Source organism: Salmo trutta, chromosome 40 (assembly GCF_901001165.1).
Source record: "Salmo trutta chromosome 40, fSalTru1.1, whole genome shotgun sequence".
Lineage (NCBI taxonomy): Eukaryota > Metazoa > Chordata > Actinopteri > Salmoniformes > Salmonidae > Salmo > Salmo trutta.
Window position 1 is genome coordinate 2,679,021 of NC_042996.1, and position 22,541 is coordinate 2,701,561.

The window sequence follows — 22,541 nt, forward strand, 5'->3', positions numbered from 1 at the left end:
AGCAGAGAAGGACGTGTCCATGAAAATAATATATTCCTGAACTCGGAACCAAAATACATAACTTAAGATATTCAAGTTTTGTTGGATGAGGAATCTGACAAGCATGCTTTTTATTGCATCAACGATCAATGCAAGCTTTTATACTCAAACACCCATTTAATTAAGATCACTTAATTGGTCAATTACACACAAGGACTTACTGAAATTTGATTTCCACTTTTAACCCAACCCCTCCGAAAGACATACAGTACCAGGCAAATGTTTGGACACCTACTCATTCAAGGGTTTTTATTTATTTTTACAATTTTCTACATTGTAGAATAATAGTGAAGACAAACTATGAATTAACACATATAGAATAATGTAGTAACTTAAAAAAAGTGTTAAACAAAGGGCCTTGAATTCTAAATAAATCACAGACAGTGTCACCATCACACCACCTACAGTACATGCTTCATAGTGGGAACCACACACGTGGAGATCATCCGTTCACCTACTCTGCGTCTCACAAGAACACGGTGGTTGGAACCAAAATTCTCAAATTTGGATTCAAATTTCCACCAGTCTAATGTCAATTGCTCGTGTTTCTTGGCCCAAGCAAGTCTTCTTATTGGTGTCTTTTTAGTGGTTTCTTTGCAGCAATCTGACCATGAAGGACTGATTCTGACACAGTCTCCTCTGAACAGATGTCTGTTACTTGAACTCTGTGAAGCATTTATTTTGGCTGCAATCAGAGGTGCAGTTAATTGCCGATTTCTGAGGCTGGTAACTCTAATGAACTTATCCTCTGCAGCGGAAGTAACTCTGGGTCTTCCTGTGGAGGTCCTCATGAGAGCCAGTTTCATAGCGCTTGATGGTTTTTGCAACTGCACTTCAAGAAACTTTCAAAATTCTTTAAATTTTCTGGATTGACTGACCATGTCTTAAAGTAATGTTGGACTGTCATTTCTCTTTGCTTATTTGAGCTGTTCTTACCATAATATGGACTTGGTCTTTTACCAAATAGGGCTATCTTCTGTATACCACCCCTACCTTGTCACAACACAACTGATTGGCTCAAACGCATTAAGAAGGAAAGAAATTCCACAAATTAACTTTTAACAAGGCACACCTGTTAATTGAAATGCATTCCAGGTGACTACCTCATGAAGCTGGTTGAAAGAATGCCAAGCGTGTGCAAAGCTGTCAAGGCAAAGGGTGGTTACTTTTTTAGAATCTGAAATATAAAACATATTTTGATTTGTTTAACACTTTTTTTGGTTACTACATGATTTCATATATGTCATAGTTTGGATGTATTCACTATTATTCTACAATGTAGAAAATAGTTAAAAAAATTAAGAAAAACCCTTGAATGAGTAGGTGTGGCCAAACTTTTGACTGGTACTGTACATATACAGGTTTTGGAGAGGGGGCTTGTTGTGGGGGGTTAAGTGCATTGCTCAAGGGCACAACGGATAGGATGCCAGCAACTCTCTGGTTGCTCCCCCTCACACACACTGACACTGAACTGGAGAAGCACAGTGATTTATGAGGCCCTCTGCTCTATTTTGGTATTTTCTTTTTCCTCTGCAGTGCCTTTGACCTTGCGATTGATGAGTAGGCTCTCTCTGTGTGTGTGTGTGTGTGTGGCTGTGGCTGGATTGGGGTTGCGGGTGGACTACACGATGTGCAGTTTGCACTGGACTGTGGGGAAAGAGATCCTGCTGTCCGGCGGTACGTAATGGAATACTCCTTGTGAGAAGGGTGTTGTGCCGAAAATCTCCCCTCTGCCAGAATTCTACCCCCCTTCGAGTTCTTCATTGCTGCGACTTGCTTGCTAGTTGAGATTTCTGCTCTTCACTCCGTTGTCAGTTTAGCCTACATTTCACTGATCTTAGTAGCAGAAAGCATTTTTGTCTGCAGTTTTCGGTTTGGATATTTGTTTCAAGTGTATGTGGCGGTTCTAGCTTGTATGGCGCCCTGGGCGAACCCCCTTCAGCGCCCGCACCGGGGACGCCCTGTGCCGCCTCTGGCAAGATGTTGCCCGTACCTAAATCCGCTACTGATTTGTATTAGTCTATAAATGAATCTCTTTGACAAAATTCGTCATCTCTCCCATGTCTTATTCGACTAATATTTTTGAAGGTGTAAGGATAATAATTCAGCCATAGTTGTTCTGAAATGTTTATTGCTTGCCAACATTTTACTCCCTCTATGTTTAATATAACACACATACATTCATTATTCATTTTGGTTGCCTATCCTGACGTGAAATGGAATACTTTGTTCTATAGAAAGTATTTGACTCTGATGTGTACCACAGAAAGTATTTGAGACTAGCCACAAAATTAAGGAAATTAGAAGGGGGGGCACTAGCAGTGGTGGTGGTGGGGGGGCCAATGCCCCTGTGACAACAATTTTGGACCCCCTTCTGGCCCCCCTAAATGTGGAGTATGAAATAATTTTTACATAACAAATTTTTGCTATCGTTCTTTTTTTACATCCGTTATTAGACAGTGGCAACGCGGAACATGGTCTTTTGCCTGCTAATGCCTGCAATGCAGTGAAGAAAACGATATGACAACAATGTCTAATGTAACTGGCCCCTCTAACAGTACAACTGGCCCCAGCTTGGCCCCCCCAGTGGAAAAGGTCTAGAACCGCCACTGGGGGGGGGGGGTTCTGGCAGGGGGAGCGAGACAATTCACAGGGAGTGCCATTTCCAATTATTTTTTTTATTTTTTTTAAACAAACACTTTATTTTCATATTAAAATCTCAGTCTATAGTCATAATAGCTTAGCTATGTGGCAGCTTGTCCATCAAACATTTTTACGTTGATAAATCTGTAAAGACTACTAACACAATTTTGCCATTTATGTTGACGTTATTTGTCTCCTGTATATGACGCAATCGGCGGAGGGATAGCAGAAGCTTCAGGATAGTGAGAGCTCGGCAGCGAGAGAGAAGGGCTATACTTTGCTGCAGATAGAGTAGGGGACGTGGAAAGATTTCGTTATACGCATTTGCGACGAAAGCAGATGTAAACTTTGGGATATTACAGCTAGACGTTTGAGCTGCCATCACTTTACAACTTGGTGTTCTACAGTGGAATATAAAAATGTCGTCTCCAAGTCCGGGTAAAAGGCGAATGGATACTGACGTGGTGAAACTGTATCCTTTCAGAACATAAACAACAGAAGAATTCTAGCTAGCTGCTAACGTTTTACACTAGTTAGCTAGCGATATTTTTTCCATTTTGCTACAGATGGCTAGTAATGACAGCTGCTTGAAATGCATAGTTTGTATAATAAATTAATAGTATTGATTATTGCTCACGTTTAATGGCAATAACGTTAACTATGTCTATTAAAATGTGTATTTCTAATGCTAGTTATCGTTACAGTAGATAACTTGGCTTAGGTAGCTAGCTAACGTTACCTTAATGAATTGCATGCCACAGTTAGCTATGATGCCTAGCTAACGTTAGCTAATTAACCAGACCAGGCACAGAGACTGATAGAATGTGCTGTTGCCAAGTTTGTTGCTAATTACCTGCTAGTTAGCTTGAGCTATCTTGTTTTAAAACCATTTAAAATGTTGGAACAAGGAGTATAACGTTAATTTGTTTGTTTTTCAAACCAGCCAGCTGTATAAACAAAGCTCAGTATTTTTGACGTGGTTACAGTAGCTAACAAGCCCATATAAAAAAAATGTTGGCCAGCTAGCTAGCTATCGTTACACAAACGGACATCCTGTTGTTTTGCTCGAGTTGACCTAGCTAGCTACCTTAACTTACCTAGTGGAAAATGCCATTTCAACTTCACGATTTTTATTAATTGTATATATTATGAATCGAAATGACGAACATTGATTAAGACTCAAGTCCAAGCCTGCGGTCACTTAGGCTATTAGCTAAAGTACTTTTTATCACATTTTCAGGTTGACTTATCACGCTTGTTTACATAACGCTACGACATGAAAACTGCTTTATTTCGACTATCACGGAGTCTCGACGACAACTTACCGTGAGCCATATCTGAGATTTGGTGCTCTTCGAAGTATAGCTAGCTATTTTGTCATTTCCATTAGAAATATGAACAGCTTTGTTGTCAATCACGAAAATACCAATGTGTTTATTTGATTAGCTGTTAAGTATGCTTTGCTAGGTAGGCAGAAATATTGGATTTGTATCTATCATAACATGGCTGCATTGCGGAATAGAATAGTTTGCAGAGAAGGTTATGCTCATATTTCGATAACCACTGAAGAACCATTGGCTAGAGTTACGGCTTAACCATCTAGGTTTGTGGGGCTTCATGGACCTGCGTAGAGCTGTGCGCTGTTTAATTATTTACTTTTGCATTCAACAACAGCTCGAGAGTTCCCATTTTGTTATCGATCCTTTTCTGCCTTTAATACATATACTAAGAAAAGAACAAAGGCAACAGGACTCCCATTTACAAAACTGTTTTTTTAAGTTAATATTCTTTATATATGCCAAAGTGCAGTGCAAAGTTATTGAAAAATATTCTAGGCCTATTGAAGTTCCCTGCCAGAGTGGGGGGGAGAACAAGTTTTGTTTTTGTCCCCAGTGTGCCCTGCAGTGGAAGCGAGTTTAATCATTGGGTAGGTCTGTTACTACCCGGAAACCAGTAGAGGGTGGGACTAGGAACAGCTGATTGAGTGACCTCAGTTCTTGTTCAAATATGGGGTAGGAGGAGGGGGTTGGAGAAAACCACAAACAAGACTAAGCCCTTCCTCTGCTGAAAGTCGAAAAAGTTGTTGAACAAAGGCAGTTTTTTTCTTGTTTTGAGTAGAATGAAAATGCTTCTAGTCAATACTTGCTGCTGAACCTTTTGTAGCTCTAGTTAAGCTTTTAGCCTACTTGTGCCTTTTTATTTTATCCTTGTAGTGTGTAGTTGCAGGAGTTAAATGTGAATAGTGGTCACTTCTATCGTTAGGCCTACTTTGCCATTTTCAAACTAAATAGTTTTGAGTCATGCTGAATTCTGCCTGCCTGCTACTCACTGGCTTATTTATTGTGCCGTCCTCCCTAAGGCATTTGTATAAGTGCTCCTTACTAGCAACCGCATTTGTTTCAGCTAGTTTTCGGCTCTTGTCTGTAGCCTGCATGAAAGCCATGACAGTGTATTGCGAGCACGCACGAGTGTAGTGCTGTGAAGTGAACCCCCACTGTCCTCTGAAGATCTCTCTGTGACGGGTCAGAGCAGTTTTACTCTTACTGGAAGCCACCTGTACAATCACATACAAGGACCTGTGTGTGGGGTATATGTTCAAGACATAATGCTATTTGTGTGCATGCGTGGCACGCTTGTGCGGACCTCCATCTAAGCTTGAGTTGTCCTTGTTTGTGTATTAGCGGGGTTGGGGTCAGGGAAAGTGAGCAGCTGTTTTGTGTGGAGTGTGTCCCTGCAGTAGGCTGCACAGCACGGTCCTCTCTCTGTGCGCCACATCACCACAGCCTCCCCCATGTAACCAAAACCCGAAATTAACACCAGCTTTGGAGAGGGACTTCTTATGGGGCTGTCTGATGCTGAGAACAAACCACACGCTTAATTTGCTGCGGCAACAAGAGAGCTTACAAATCTAGAGCAGGCTCAATAGGGACTTCATGTCAGAATGACCTGGCCATGTAGCATAGGGTTTGAAACTCTTCCTAAGTCAGAAAACAAAATGTGGATCTGCCTGTGACGTTGGCACCTACCTCCATACCATGGAATAGGTCAGGTCTGTCCTTCAGATTGAATGAAACAGTCCCAGTAGAGGTATGGAATGTCTTGTTACACTTCATGCTGCTGTAGGCGCACTCCCTCTTCTGTCTCCATCTCTTCTGTTTCTCTCTTCTGTCTCCCCCTCTTCTGTTTCTCTCCTTTCGCTCTCCCTCTTGATCACTCACACCACATCAAAAGCTTGCTGTCTGAGTGGCAATGGATCTAGCATCAGTAATCCCCGCAACGTGAAATACCTATAATCTACTACGTAAATCCACTTCTATCTACTGTTATATAGGACTGCTATAGCTAACTTACACTGACTGCCTGAATATTTCCAGGTAATTGGTGACATACTGTACTGGTTGACCGGTGTTTTTCATTCTCAGCATCTCGTCTAGTGGGAATAAGCCTAACCCTGTGTCCTCACTCCTCTTTCACCTGCCTGGGCAGTACTTCACTGGATAGGCATCTTTTCAACAACATGTAGGCTTTGCATTGATCTGTGAAGGTGCACTTGTGTAGGAAGTGGTGCTTGTGAGGATCTGAGAGTCTCATTATTCTGTAATTTACCCTGGCTGTTGAACTGGAAGCCCCCAGGACTTCACAACCAACTGAGTACAATGGGCTATTATCTATATCACTGTCGCTATACGGGATGACTACAAACTATGGTTTAAAAGACTTGGAGAGAGTTGAACAAAGTTTCCTCTTGTTCTTAAACACATTGTCAAAAATATGAGCTATTGTTGGCTATTTCAGCTGTTAGAAGGAACATTTTTATATTTGAATGCAGACACTTAGTATTGAGAATAGGTGTAGCCTACACTTAGCCTAGTATTCCAAAGGTACAGTAGGCTTAACCCTAAGCGCTGATAGGGTAGAGCTGCTGCTTTCAAGGTGCGGGACTCTAACCCGGGAGCTTACAAGAAATCCTGCTATGCTCTGCAATGAACCATCAAACAGGCAAAGCGTCAATACAGAGCTAAGATTGAATCATACTACACCAGCTCCGACTCTCGTCTTATGTGACAGGGCTTGCAAACTATTACAGACTACAAAGGGAAGCACAGCCGCGAGCTGCCCAGTGACACGAGCCTACCAGACGAGCTAAATCACTTCTATGCTTGCTTCGAGGCAAGCAACACTGAGGCATGCATGATAGCATCAGCTGTTCCTGACGACTTCGATCACGCTCTCCGTAGCCGACATGAGTAAGACCTTTAAACAGGTCAACATACACAAGGCTGCGGGGCCAGACGGATTACCAGGATGTGTGCTCCGGGCATGTGCTGACCAACTGGCAGGTGTCTTCACTTACATTTTCAACATGTCTCTGATTGAGTCTGTAATACCAACATGTTTCAAGCAGACCACCATAATGCCTGTGCTCAAGAACACAAAAGCAACCTGCCTAAATGACTACAGACCTGTAGCACTCACGTCCATAGCCATGAAGTGCTTTGAAAGGTTGGTAATGGCTCACATCAACACCATTATCCCAGAAACCCTAGACCCACTCCAATTTGCATACCGCCCAAACAGATCCACAGATGATGCCATCTCTGTTGCACTCCACACTGCCCTTTCCCACCTGGACAAAAGGAACACTTATGTGAGAATACTATTCATTGACTACAGCTCAGCGTTCAACACCATAGTGCCCTCAAAGCTCATCACTAAGCTAAGGATCCTGGGACTCAACACCTCCTTCTGCAACTGGATCCTGGACTTCCTGACGGGCCGCCCCCAGGTGGTGAGGGTAGGTAGCAACACATCTGCCACGCTGATCCTCAACACTGGAGCTCCTCAGGGGTGCATGCTCAGTCCCCTCTTGTACTCCCTGTTCACCCACGACTGCATGGCCAGGCACGACTCCAACACCATTAAGTTTGCAGATGACACAACAGTGGTAGGCCTGATCACCGACAACAACGAGACAGCCTATAGGGAGGAGGTCAGAGACCTGGCCGGGTGGTGCCAGAATAACAACCTATCCCTCAACGTAACCAAGACTAAGGAGATGATTGTGGACTACAGGAAAAGGAGGGTCGAGCACGCCCCCATTCTCATCGACGGGGCTGTAGTGGAGCAGGTTGAGAGCTTCAAGTTCCTTGGTGTCCACATCAACAACAAACTAGATTGGTCCAAACACACCAAGACAGTCGTGAAGAGGGCATGACAAAGCCTATTCCCACTCAGGAAACTAAATAGATTTGGCATGGGTCCTGAGATCCTCAAACGGTTCTACAGCTGCAACATCGAGAGCATCCTGACTGGTTGCATCACTGCCTGGTACGGCAGTTGCTCGGGCTCTGACCGCAAGGCACTACAGAGGGTAGTGCGTACGGCCCAGTACATCACTGGGGCTAAGCTGCCTGAAATCCAGGACCTCTACACCAGGCGGTGTCAGAGGAAAGCCCTAATAATTGTCAAAGACCCCAGCCACCCCAGTCATAGACTGTTCTCTCTACTACCGCATGGCAAGCGGTACCGGAGTGCCAAGTCTAGGACAAAAAGGCTTCTCAACAGTTTTTACCCCCAAGCCATAAGACTCCTGAACAGGTAATCAAATGACTACCCGGACTATTTGCATTGTGTGCCCCCAACCCCTCTTTTACGCTGCTGCTACTCTGTTTATCATATATGCATAGTCACCTTAACTATACATTCATGTACATACTACCTCATTTGGGCCGACCAACCAGTGCTCCCGCACATTGGCTAACCAGGCTATCTGCATTGTGTCCCGCCACCCACCAACCCCTCTTTTACGCTACTGCTACTCTCTGTTCATCATATATGCATAGTCACTTTAACCATATCTACATGTACATACTACCTCAGTCAGCCTGACTAACCGGTGTCTGTATGTAGCCTCACTACTTTTATAGCCTCGCTACTGTATATAGCCTGTCTTTTTACTGTTATTTTATTTCTTTACTTACCTATTGTTCACCTAACACCTTTTTTGCACTAATGGTTAGAGCCTTTAAGCTTTTCACTGTTGTATTCGGCGCATGTGACAAAAACTTTGATTTGAAGTTGTACTTGCAGTCGCTACAAGGGAAGATAACTTTTCTGAAGGTGCCCTTAAACATGTAGGGAACTTCAATGTAGTCAGCTTTTTCCTTACGTCATTTTTTCTGATGTTGCGCATCTTGTGTTGTACTGAGTCAGTGACACATTTTCCTTGAGAGTTAATCAGGATATGGATTTTTTATTATTATGGATATTCATAAGCAGACATTGTTGTGTAAGGTTAAACCTCTCTCAGGCTGGGCTGGATAGGGCCTGAATCCCCAACTGAAAGCCCATAATAAGTGTTTGGATAGCGGTTCTCTGAAGCATGTCGGACAGCCAGTGAATCTTCAGGGAGGCTGTGCTATGAGAGCCTGGGGGCTGTGTTTTCACATGCTTCGCTGGGCTGAGTTATCCGTCATCATTCCTGGAGTCGCCTGCCTCAAGGTCCGTCACTCAGCATCTTTTTGTGCGTGGGGGAAGGGGTCCATTGGGTGAGGTGGTCTGTGTGCATGTGTTACATTGTGTCTTTGCTGAAGTGACCCCAGAAGTGAGGGAGCGACGGGTTGGGCTGGCAGGAACGCTTCCCATGTTAGACTGTGTGTGTCCCATTCCACTGCACACACATCCCAAGCAATGAGTCAATCAGGCAGTCACTGAGTGGAATACCAATCCTGGGCTTTAGCTGTCCCGGGTTTGGCCCCGTTGTGCCCCCTCGTCTGACATCCGGCCCTCATCAGCACGCCTTTGTCTGCCCTTACAGGAACCGTGTGACCCCCGTCCTACCCTCTGCTGCTGTGTCAGTCTATGTGATGCCACATTGAACAGGTCCTTCACTGCACGGCCCCTTTTGTTACAGGCCTGCACTAACTAGATTGCTGGCACACTGTAGGGAAGGAGCCAGTGGTTTTGTGTGGTGACTGAGACAAGGAGAAAAGGCTCCTGTTGAATCAGTGGGGACAATGAGAAAGGCCTATGGCCTAAGTCATATTTACCCTGCTGTATTATTACATTTGATGCTGTTTTACACTTTCAAACACTAGACCCACACAGCCTACCGTCTTGTTTTCGCATTGGTCAATATTTGTAACGGTCTTCGTTACGATTCGTAAATCTGTTTCAGGGTTCTATAGCAGGGGCCCAGACTTGAGTGACGGGCTGTGTTTTCCAGGGTCTTGGATCAGGGCGTCTGTGACAGTGGGAGATTGGAGGCCCTCTGTAATCCCACAGTGCTAACTGTAAAGGCTTCCTGCACGCGTGGCTGAGTCGTCTCAGAAGAACAGATGGACTCAAGTTCCTGTCTTTGTCTCCCAACATTTGCTGCTGCTGTTGCTGCTGCTGTTGCTGCTGCTGCTGTTGCTGCTGCTGCTGCGTGTACATGGCTTGTCCTGTCCAACGGTTTGAAACACTAGGTTACATGTTAATCATTCTCTGGAATAGTAATGTTACGTTATTACAGCCTGCTCCATAGCCCATCAGCTGGTTAAATAGAAGTGGAATGAGAGTGAAGTAAATGTGTACAGTAATCAGTCCTATCAACACTCCACTTCCCTGGACTGTATCTGGTGATGGGGATCTCTCTGTGGCTCTCCCTGGATCAGCTTACTAAAAGCAGTCCCTGTCGTGTGTTTTTGTGCCATGATTAATTTCACTCCCTTTCCAGCCTCCCGACAAAGGCTGCTACTAGCTACAGCCGTATCCACCCCACAACAAGCTGCCAAAGACGTCTTCTCTCTGTCCACATCTCCTTTATTCTTAGCTACAGTGAGCAGCACTCTTTAAGCAATCGCCTAGCGTTTTGTTTTTCTAAGCCCATTCAAAGTAATGCAATCACAAGCCTGCCTGCTTATGGATGGATGCCTGGTTTGGTTGTTTGATCGTACGTGGCACAATGCTCTGTAAATAGATAGTTGATCTAGTGAGGAGGAGAGGGGCATGGAGTGCTCACTCAGGGAGGGAGTCATTATTACTGCAGTGGGGGGGATTTCACACCAGAGAGGAGACAAAGAGAGAGAGCTAGGCCCTGGAAAGTGCCTGTACCGTAGTGTAGCTCACTGATCTAGCTATCTCTCTCTGTTCCCAGACATGACCCTGTGCTGTGGTAAACATGTTACGTTGTTGCAGAAGGTAGCTCCCTAAATGGCAGGTAATCCAAAGAAAGAAGACTATTGATTATTGCAGATAGAAATGACATGAGCTGACATGATTCCTTATTCTACATGTCAAAGTGGCATGTTTGTTCTACGTAACATATTTCTATCTGAATGTTCCACAACGCTGTGCGTGCCCCAGGACTGTTCTGTTTCTGTTAGTCAGTGTTGTTTCTGGGTCACACAGGTTTAGCCTTTAGTGGTTTTGTAATGTAGCTCTGTCACAGGCAGTCCCACCCCAAGGGGTAGATGGTAGCACCAGGGACAGGGAGGTACTAACAAGGTCTCTATCAGCAGGCTGGGTGTGTCTTTCTAGGCCTGGCTGCTAGAGAGCACCTGGGAAAGGCTGGATCAATTGGAATAGCAGTCTCAAATCATATGCGCTATGTAATTTCATCCAATAAAATCTGATGGATCACGATTCTATATTACAATTCAATACTGCAATTTAGTGATTTGATGTTCCAAACACATTGCTTACCATAGTAGGCTGTGTCTGCTGCAGAGGTTCAAGAGAGAACCATGAGATGTTTGATTACAAATATATGTATATTGCTGAAAACATGTTGCCAATTGGGCCTCTGGAGCAAAAGTAGAGGGGTCCACTTCTCCTTAATTACTCCGTTGTTTTTTAACCATATCCAGACGTGTGACCCATCCAAAGTACAGTCTGTGACCATGTACCATAGTAGAGTCTGTGACCAGTACATCTCCAGCACGTACCATAGTAGAGTCTGTGACCAGTACATCTCCAGCACGTACCATAGTAGAGTCTGTGACCAGTACATTTTCAGCACGTACCATAGTAGAGTCTGTGACCAGTACATCTCCAGCACGTACCATAGAGAGTCTGTGACCAGTACATCTCCAGCACGTACCATAGTAGAGTCTGTGACCAGTACATTTTCAGCACGTAGCATAGCAGCATTCTACTGCTTGTACTCCACCTCACTCCCCATGCCTCAGTGGGGAAATGCAGTTGGGAATAGATGAGATTTAAATAGAATTGGAATGCCTGAGGCTAGATGACAAGTTAGTAAGATTGCTGTGTATTGTACAGTTAGTCTCAGGGCACAGAATTAAATAGACCATATTATGTGTCTCTGACCCAGTGTCTTGAAGATGAGCTCTGTGAGATGCAAGGACCAGTGGAAGTAGGGAAATCAGTCCCTTAAATGTTGTTGAGCTTAACTTGTTGACGTCTATAGGTCGCTGTTGCTAGAGAAAGATGAATGGGCCTATACGTTACTGTAGGTCGCCATATTCAATTCACATCAAAACTAAGGAAGTTCACTGCCAGTCTTGGATGAAAACGTATCCAGGTATACACTAGCGTTCAAAAGTTTGGTCACTTAGAAATGTTATTGAAAGAAAAGCAAATTTCTTTGTCCATTTTAAAATAACATCAAATTGATCAGAAGTACAGTGTAGACATTGATAATGTTAAAACTGAAGATCTGAAGATCTCGTTCAACGCTGTGTACTACTCCCTTCACAGAACACCGCATCCCGGAGTCGCCTCTTCACTCTTGACGTTGAGGCTGGTGTTTTGCGGGTACTATTTAATGAAGCTGCCAGTTGAGGACTTGTGAGGCGTCTGTTTCTCAAACTAGACACTAAATGTACTTGTCCTCTTTCTCAGTTGTGCACCGGGGCCTCCCACTCCCTTCTTTTCTGGTTAGAGACAGTTTGCGCTGCTCTGTGAAGGGAGTAGTACACAGCGTTGTACCAGATCTTCAGTTTCTTGGCAATTTCTCACATGGAATAGCCTTCATTTCCCAGAACAAGAATAGACTGATGAGTTTCAGAAGAAAGGTATTTTCTGGCCATTTTGAGCCTGTAATCGAACCCACAAATGCTGATGCTCCAGATACTCAACTAGTCTAAAGAAGGCCAGTATTATTGCTTCTTTAATCAGAACAACAGTTTTCAGCTGTGCTAACATAATTGCAAAAGGGTTTTCTAATGTTCAATTAGCCTTTAAAAATGATAAACTTGGATTAGCTAACACAACGTGCCATTGGAACACAGGAGTGATGGTTGCTGATAATGGTCCTCTGTACGCCTATGTAGATATTCCATAAAAAGTCAGCCGTTTCCAGCTACAATAGTCATTTACACCATTAACAATGTCTACACTGTATTTCTGATCAATTTGATGTGATTTTAATGGACGAAACATTTGCTTTTCAAAAACAAGAACATTTCTAAGTGACCCCAAACTTTTGAATGGTAGTGTATATTTTGGGATTTGTACAAGAGGAATCAAAGTGTGCCTGACCATCTGGTCATGTAAAACCCCCTGTACTGTAGAAAATAGTATCTGTGGAGAGATGCTGTCATACCCTGTCCTTCAGATAAATATGTTTCTCCTCAGTCTTTCCTGTTTTATTTGACTCCGGTGTTGGTTTTAGACGGTTTTCTTTTGGATTAGATTTTGCTGCTCCTTTTCAATACTGAATTGGGAGGAAATGGAGAACAACTAAGTGGCAACTTGGTTTATTCTGGGCCAAAAGCTATACGATCATCCAAGTTACAATTTAGACTTGGGGTTACTGAATGGGTGGTGGGAAGCCCTAGACTGTGTCCCAAATCTCACTCTATTCCCTACATAGTGCACTACTTGTAACACGAGCCCCATGGGATGCAGCCCTAGTCTAAGAGACTGGCGTTGTCCTGTACAACAGGGCTCCAGTTGAGAAGCCCCAGAGCAGTATTGGAGGAGTGTTGGGACAGTGAGTAAAAGTCGACAAGAAACCGTTCCCTGAGGCGAGTGCAGGAAAGGGAAGTGGGAACAGCTGGTGGAAGGCTGCAGCAGTCCCACTCCCTCCTACCGTGGCACCCCACCTGCATTCACTTATCACTGTAGACCAGGAGTGGAGGAGGGAGGACGACGACGACAACACCTAGCACTTCAATGATATGGCCTTTTCACAGCCTGATTTCCAAGTTTGTTACATTGACATTGCTTAGGCTAATTGCTTTGCTGCTCTTAAAGCAAAAGCCTAATAGCCTGTCTCAGTAACTGGTCTTTAACTTTCACTTTTTTTGCGTTTTATTCAAGACAGCCTGTCCTTTTTAAAAAAATAAATTATTTCACCTTTATTTAACCAGGTAGGCTAGTTGAGAACAAGTTCTCACTTGTAACTGCGACCTGGCCAAGATAAAGCAAAGCAGTTCGACACATTCAACAACAGAGGTACACATGGAATAAACAAACATGCAGTCAATAATACAGTAGAAAAGTATATACAGTATGTGCAAATGAGGTAGGATAAGGGAGGTAAGGCAATAAATAGACCATGGTAGCGAAGTAATTATAATATAGCAATTAAACACTGGAATGGTAGATGTGTAGAAGATGAATGTGCAAGTAGAGATACTGGGGTGCAAAAGAGATAAATAAATACAGTATGGGGATGAGGTGGTTGGATGGGCTATGCACAGGTGCAGTGATCTGTGAGCTGCTCTGACAGCTGGTGCTTAAAGCTAGTGAGGGAGATAAGTGTCTCCAGCTTCAGTGATTCTTGCAGTTCATTCCAGTCATTGGCAGCAGAGAACTGGAAGGAAAGGCAGCTAAAGGAAGAATTGGCTTTGGGGATGACCAGTGAGATATTCTTGCTGGAGCACGTGCTACGGGTGGGTGCTGCTATGGTGACCAGTGAGCTGAGATAAGGTGGGGCTTTATCTAGCAGAGACTTGTAGATGACCTGGAGCCAGTGGATCTCTAAGTGTTGATGAAAGTAAAATGGCTGACTTGGTGGCTCCTCAGGGGTTTGGCTATGCTACCACCCTTGAAGCCTGTGAAGGCACAAGGCCTATATACCCCAGAGGCTGCTAGCTATATGCTATATACCCCAGAGGCTGCTAGCTATATGCTATATTCTCCAGAGGCTGCTAGCTCTGTGAACCCAGCTTTGTCAGTGCAGGCTAATGCTTGGCTAACTCTCCAGCTAACAGCTGCAGTCATGTCCGTGATTTAATAAGGGGGATGAAGTGATAGATCAGGGTGGGGGGAGAGAGAGGTGCAGGTCACTGGAGTTTCCTGGCGGTGTACTATGGGGAGTTTTAGTTTGGCGGCGAGCAGATTTAATCACGCTCGGAGCGGCCCTACTTTTCCTTGTGTTGCCGTGGCCTCGGTCGAGGACTGTTGCCATGCTACACTGGCAGCCTGTTTTGTGTTCCTAGACTCAGTGTAGTGAGGTCACTCACAGTAATCCTGCTTGGCATTGGCACATGGCAACACTTTCTCTGTCTGTCTTTCTCTCTCTCTCTATAATGCCCTATGTCAGAGAGTGGACCCGTCATGTGAGACAGGACAGCATTGTTTTTGGCTTATTTTTGTGGAGTTCAGCACTCTGTGTCCTAATATTGACGGTGCTTTTTTGAACTTGCGTCTTTCTCTAGTTCTTTCTCTCTTCGTCTTCCTCCTCACCCTTAAGGACTACTTTGTTTCCTGCCTTTCAAGACCTTTGATTGCACATGGGCCCAGAGAGAGAGAGAGAGGGTGTGTACGTGCCTGTGTTCAGAAGCACTATTCACCAGTGAACGTTGGTGAAAGGTGGCGGTGCACATCTGAGAAGGGCATCTGAGTTCACCCTTTCAAATAGTCATTTGCTCTATCCTGCCTGGAGTGCAAGATGGGAAGGGTTTTCTGTTTTGGGTCTATTCTCTTGGTCCTTTAAGCCAGACAAGCTGAATCAAGCACAAAGAATGTAGGTAATCCATGTAGGCAGGTAATCAGGGGGTAATTAATGAGCTGACCATGGCATGGGTAGTTGGTAAATATTTGTCCTGCCGCACAAGGCCGGTGTAAAGTGGTATAGTGTTCCAAATGGCATCCTATTCCCTACATAGTGCACTACTTTTCACCAGAACTCTACTGGAGCCCTATTCCCTACATAGTGCGCTACCTTTCACCAGAGCCCTACTGGAGTCCTGGCATTAATGGAGGGAGGAGTATGCTGCCTGCCAGCCCTTGGCCTCTGCTCTCTCAGCACCTTTATGGTTCATCATCCTATGCTCACTCACACACAGTGACATCACTGTAGCCATCAGCCCTGCAGTGTGCTGTGATGTCATTTGGATTTGTTATGATCACCAGATCTGCCGTGAGGCTAGGTCAGCATTCACCAGGCTGCGCTCTCGCTTTCTCTTTCTTTTAAATATCTTGGCTGCAAGAATTTGGAAGTGGGCCTGATACGCTCCACAGATAAACAGAATGGGACAGCCATCTTTCTGTTGTCTGTTTATGTTGGTGGGAGTTGGATCAGGAGATGTTTTTGTCTGGTCTGCATTCCTCTTGACGAGAGCTGACTTCACTTCACCTCAGTGTTCAGCCAATGTCGTGTCAGGTCTCTGAATAACTTCAAAATTACTTTTCTTTCTAAAGTGGGAAAACGTTTGTGGTTACACCACGTTACAGCACATAGCCATTTATGATAATTATCGTGTTTGTTTTCAGTCTTTTTACTCTGGGTGGGTCAGAGAGGGACGGTAGTATTGGTCAGAATGGCCTGAGGGGCTAGGCCCTTAGGCAAGACGTGATGTCTAGACCAGACCAAACCAGTGTTGAGTGTCCAAACAGAATCCATTAAAAAACATGTCTGTTGTCTCACAGGGAAGCCGATTGATTGGGCCCCTGAGGTATTAGATTATGTGTTTGCGTAACGGGATATAATTAATGACCCTCCACAGATTATGACTAAATCTATACATATCCCAGGTGGGGGGAATGGAGGGGTGCTTAGTGACGAGATGGGAGGAAACAGGAGGGATGAAAGGAAGGAGAGGGTGAGTTAGCGACTGCTTCTCCTGTGTCATAATGACATATGTCAAACTGGAGTTAGTGGAAGTTGGTATGGAATTGTTAGCACATTGCGGTAGGGCTTGAGAGGCAAGGTAAACCTGCTTATCTCATCTCCCTCTGTTTTAGTAGCTGTCAGGCTGGACAGCCAACTGTCTTCTGCTGCATCTTCTCACATCGTCCGTCAGTCAGTGTAACAGTTGGCGTTTAGGCAGGTTAGTAGCCCAACACCCTCATAACACCTGAGCTGCCCTCACATCACTGTGTGTGGAGTTGACAATGACATGGTTTTATTTTCTGGGCAGGAAGAAGGAATAAACTGCTACACAGCTTCCTGGGTTGTCTCAATAAAAAAAACAGTGGGATCTGACCGTAAAACTGTCACTAGATCATGATGGACGGTGAGACCATTGACATGAATCCATCGCCGGACGGGTTCGTTCACAGGCCACCGGGTATGGAGGCAGAGAGAGAGTGGGTGTTTCTTGCTGTGTGAATGTATTTTTTTTGTTTGTGTGCATGCTGGTTTCGTGTGTGTGTTTTTTGTTCATGTCTTGCTGTTGTGTGTGTGTGTGTGTGTGTGACAAGACAAAGACAGTAGGTTCTCTGCCACGTGTCATTGGGCCAGGCAGGGCTAGTGATGGCGGGGCTAGTGATGGCGGGGCTAGTGATGGCAGGGCGGCTCTGCTCTGTAGGAGAAGTAGTTCTATCACCTGTTTAGTGGCAGTGCTCAATATGCCGTGTCAGTTAGTCTGTGAGGCGACTGCTGGTCGCTACTGCTGACTCCTCCTCCCTACCCTCCAACACATCCCTTTCCCATCCTCTCCTAGTAAACACACTAGTAATTCACTACTGCTGACTCCCCTTCTCCTCCCTACCCTCCAACACATCCCTTTCCCATCCTCTCCTAGTAAACACACTAGTAATTCACTACTGCTGACTCCCCTTCTCCTCCCTACCCTCCAACACATCCCTTTCCCATCCTCTCCTAGTAAACACACTAGTAATTCACTACTGCTGACTCCCCTTCTCCTCCCTACCCTCCAACACATCCCTTTCCCATCCTCTCCTAGTAAACACACTAGTAATTCACTACTGCTGACTCCCCTTCTCCTCCCTACCCTCCAACACATCCCTTTCCCTCCTCTCCTAGTAAACACACTAGTAATTCACTACTGCTGACTCCCCTTCTCCTCCCTACCCTCCAACACATCCCTTTCCCATCCTCTCCTAGTAAACACACTAGTAATTCACTACTGCTGACTCCCCTTCTCCTCCCTACCCTCCAACACATCCCTTTCCCATCCTCTCCTAGTAAACACACTAGTAATTCACTACTGCTGACTCCCCTTCTCCTCCCTACCCTCCAACACATCCCTTTCCCTCCTCTCCTAGTAAACACACTAGTAATTCACTACTGCTGACTCCCCTTCTCCTCCCTACCCTCCAACACATCCCTTTCCCTCCTCTCCTAGTAAACACACTAGTAATTCACTACTGCTGACTCCCCTTCTCCTCCCTACCCTCCCAACACATCCCTTTCCCTCCTCTCCTAGTAAACACACTAGTAATTCACTACTGCTGACTCCCCTTCTCCTCCCTACCCTCCAACACATCCCTTTCCCATCCTCTCCTAGTAAACACACTAGTAATTCACTACTGCTGACTCCCCTTCTCCTCCCTACCCTCCAACACATCCCTTTCCCATCCTCTCCTAGTAAACACACTAGTAATTCACTACTGCTGACTCCCCTTCTCCTCCCTACCCTCCAACACATCCCTTTCCCTCCTCTCCTAGTAAACACACTAGTAATTCACTACTGCTGACTCCCCTTCTCCCCCCTACCCTCCAACACATCCCTTTCCCTCCTCTCCTAGTAAACACACTAGTAATTCACTACTGCTGACTCCCCTTCTCCTCCCTACCCTCCAACACATCCCTTTCCCTCCTCTCCTAATAAACACACTAGTAATTCCCTACTGCTGACTCCCCTTCTCCTCCCTACCCTCCAACACATCCCTTTCCCTCCTCTCCTAGTAAACACACTAGTAATTCACTACTGCTGACTCCCCTTCTCCTCCCTACCCTCCAACACATCCCTTTCCCTCCTCTCCTAGTAAACACACTAGTAATTCACTACTGCTGACTCCTCCTCCCTACCCTCCAACACATCCCTTTCCCTCCTCTCCTAGTAAACACACTAGTAATTCACTACTGCTGACTCCCCTTCTCCTCCCTACCCTCCAACACATCCCTTTCCCTCCTCTCCTAGTAAACACACTAGTAATTCACTACTGCTGACTCCCCTTCTCCTCCCTACCCTCCAACACATCCCTTTCCCTCCTCTCCTAGTAAACACACTAGTAATTCACTACTGCTGACTCCCCTTCTCCTCCCTACCCTCCAACACATCCCTTTCCCTCCTCTCCTAGTAAACACACTAGTAATTCCCTACTGCTGACTCCCCTTCTCCTCCCTACCCTCCAACACATCCCTTTCCCTCCTCTCCTAGTAAACACACTAGTAATTCACTACTGCTGACTCCCCTTCTCCTCCCTACCCTCCAACACATCCCTTTCCCTCCTCTCCTAGTAAACACACTAGTAATTCACTACTGCTGACTCCCCTTCTCCTCCCTACCCTCCAACACATCCCTTTCCCATCCTCTCCTAGTAAACACACTAGTAATTCACTACTGCTGACTCCCCTTCTCCTCCCTACCCTCCAACACATCCCTTTCCCTCCTCTCCTAGTAAACACACTAGTAATTCACTACTGCTGACTCCCCTTCTCCTCCCTACCCTCCAACACATCCCTTTCCCTCCTCTCCTAGTAAACACACTAGTAATTCACTACTGCTGACTCCCCTTCTCCTCCCTACCCTCCAACACATCCCTTTCCCTCCTCTCCTAGTAAACACACTAGTAATTCCCTACTGCTGACTCCCCTTCTCCTCCCTACCCTCCAACACATCCCTTTCCCATCCTCTCCTAGTAAACACACTAGTAATTCACTACTGCTGACTCCCCTTCTCCTCCCTACCCTCCAACACATCCCTTTCCCTCCTCTCCTAGTAAACACACTAGTAATTCACTACTGCTGACTCCCCTTCTCCTCCCTACCCTCCAACACATCCCTTTCCCATCCTCTCCTAGTAAACACACTAGTAATTCACTACTGCTGACTCCCCTTCTCCCCCCTACCCTCCAACACATCCCTTTCCCTCCTCTCCTAGTAAACACACTAGTAATTCACTACTGCTGACTCCCCTTCTCCTCCCTACCCTCCAACACATCCCTTTCCCTCCTCTCCTAGTAAACACACTAGTAATTCACTACTGCTGACTCCCCTTCTCCCCCCTACCCTCCAACACATCCCTTTCCCATCCTCTCCTAGTAAACACACTAGTAATTCACTACTGCTGACTCCCCTTCTCCTCCCTACCCTCCAACACATCCCTTTCCCTCCTCCTAGTAAACACACTAGTAATTCACTACTGCTGACTCCCCTTCTCCTCCCTACCCTCCAACACATCCCTTTCCCATCCTCTCCTAGTAAACACACTAGTAATTCACTACTGCTGACTCCTTCTCCTCCCTACCCTCCAACACATCCCTTTCCCTCCTCTCCTAGTAAACACACTAGTAATTCACTACTGCTGACTCCCCTTCTCCTCCCTACCCTCCAACACATCCCTTTCCCATCCTCTCCTAGTAAACACACTAGTAATTCACTACTGCTGACTCCCCTTCTCCTCCCTACCCTCCAACACATCCCTTTCCCATCCTCTCCTAGTAAACACACTAGTAATTCACTACTGCTGACTCCCCTTCTCCCCCCTACCCTCCAACACATCCCTTTCCCATCCTCTCCTAGTAAACACACTAGTAATTCACTACTGCTGACTCCCCTTCTCCTCCCTACCCTCCAACACATCCCTTTCCATCCTCTCCTAGTAAACACACTAGTAATTCCCTACTGCTGACTCCCCTTCTCCTCCCTACCCTCCAACACATCCCTTTCCCATCCTCTCCTAGTAAACACACTAGTAATTCACTACTGCTGACTCCCCTTCTCCTCCCTACCCTCCAACACATCCCTTTCCCATCCTCTCCTAGTAAACACACTAGTAATTCACTACTGCTGACTCCCCTTCTCCTCCCTACCCTCCAACACATCCCTTTCCCATCCTCTCCTAGTAAACACACTAGTAATTCACTACTGCTGACTCCCCTTCTCCTCCCTACCCTCCAACACATCCCTTTCCCATCCTCTCCTAGTAAACACACTAGTAATTCACTACTGCTGACTCCCCTTCTCCTCCCTACCCTCCAACACATCCCTTTCCCATCCTCTCCTAGTAAACACACTAGTAATTCACTACTGCTGACTCCCCTTCTCCTCCCTACCCTCCAACACATCCCTTTCCCATCCTCTCCTAGTAAACACACTAGTAATTCACTACTGCTGACTCCCCTTCTCCTCCCTACCCTCCAACACATCCCTTTCCCTCCTCTCCTAGTAAACACACTAGTAATTCACTACTGCTGACTCCCCTTCTCCTCCCTACCCTCCAACACATCCCTTTCCCATCCTCTCCTTGTAAACACACTAGTAATTCACTACTGCTGACTCCCCTTCTCCTCCCTACCCTCCAACACATCCCTTTCCCTCCTCTCCTAGTAAACACACTAGTAATTCACTACTGCTGACTCCCCTTCTCCTCCCTACCCTCCAACACATCCCTTTCCCTCCTCTCCTAGTAAACACACTAGTAATTCCCTACTGCTGACTCCCCTTCTCCTCCCTACCCTCCAACACATCCCTTTCCCTCCTCTCCTAGTAAACACACTAGTAATTCACTACTGCTGACTCCCCTTCTCCTCCCTACCCTCCAACACATCCCTTTCCCTCCTCTCCTAGTAAACACACTAGTAATTCACTACTGCTGACTCCCCTTCTCCTCCCTACCCTCCAACACATCCCTTTCCCAGCCTCTCCTAGTAAACACACTAGTAATTCACTACTGCTGACTCCCCTTCTCCTCCCTACCCTCCAACACATCCCTTTCCCTCCTCTCCTAGTAAACACACTAGTAATTCACTACTGCTGACTCCCCTTCTCCTCCCTACCCTCCAACACATCCCTTTCCCTCCTCTCCTAGTAAACACACTAGTAATTCCCTACTGCTGACTCCCCTTCTCCTCCCTACCCTCCAACACATCCCTTTCCCATCCTCTCCTAGTAAACACACTAGTAATTCACTACTGCTGACTCCCCTTCTCCTCCCTACCCTCCAACACATCCCTTTCCCTCCTCTCCTAGTAAACACACTAGTAATTCACTACTGCTGACTCCCCTTCTCCTCCCTACCCTCCAACACATCCCTTTCCCTCCTCTCCTAGTAAACACACTAGTAATTCACTACTGCTGACTCCCCTTCTCCTCCCTACCCTCCAACACATCCCTTTCCCTCCTCCTAGTAAACACACTAGTAATTCACTACTGCTGACTCCCCTTCTCCTCCCTACCCTCCAACACATCCCTTTCCCATCCTCTCCTAGTAAACACACTAGTAATTCACTACTGCTGACTCCCCTTCTCCCCCCTACCCTCCAACACATCCCTTTCCCTCCTCTCCTAGTAAACACACTAGTAATTCACTACTGCTGACTCCCCTTCTCCTCCCTACCCTCCAACACATCCCTTTCCCATCCTCTCCTAGTAAACACACTAGTAATTCACTACTGCTGACTCCCCTTCTCCTCCCTACCCTCCAACACATCCCTTTCCCAGCCTCTCCTAGTAAACACACTAGTAATTCACTACTGCTGACTCCCCTTCTCCT

The 22,541-nt window shown here is 45.8% G+C and overlaps 1 protein-coding gene and 1 long non-coding RNA gene across 3 annotated transcripts in view; both read left to right on the top strand.

The window, feature by feature from the left end:
* Nucleotides 1–2,896: 2,896 nt before the first annotated feature.
* Nucleotides 2,897–22,541, top strand: part of ube2h (ubiquitin-conjugating enzyme E2H (UBC8 homolog, yeast)) — a 38,282-nt gene continuing 18,637 nt past the window's right edge. For both annotated transcript variants that reach the window (XM_029742416.1, XM_029742417.1), the window contains exon 1: nt 2,897–3,154. In XM_029742416.1, the coding sequence (XP_029598276.1) occupies nt 3,102–3,154 (53 nt within the window). In that variant the 5' untranslated portion in view covers nt 2,897–3,101. The remainder of the gene's footprint in view (nt 3,155–22,541) is intronic.
* On the top strand, nt 14,545–17,167 carry LOC115180369 (uncharacterized). The gene is made up of 2 exons (XR_003873065.1): nt 14,545–16,907; nt 16,998–17,167. It is a non-coding gene; the product is annotated as an uncharacterized LOC115180369 (long non-coding RNA).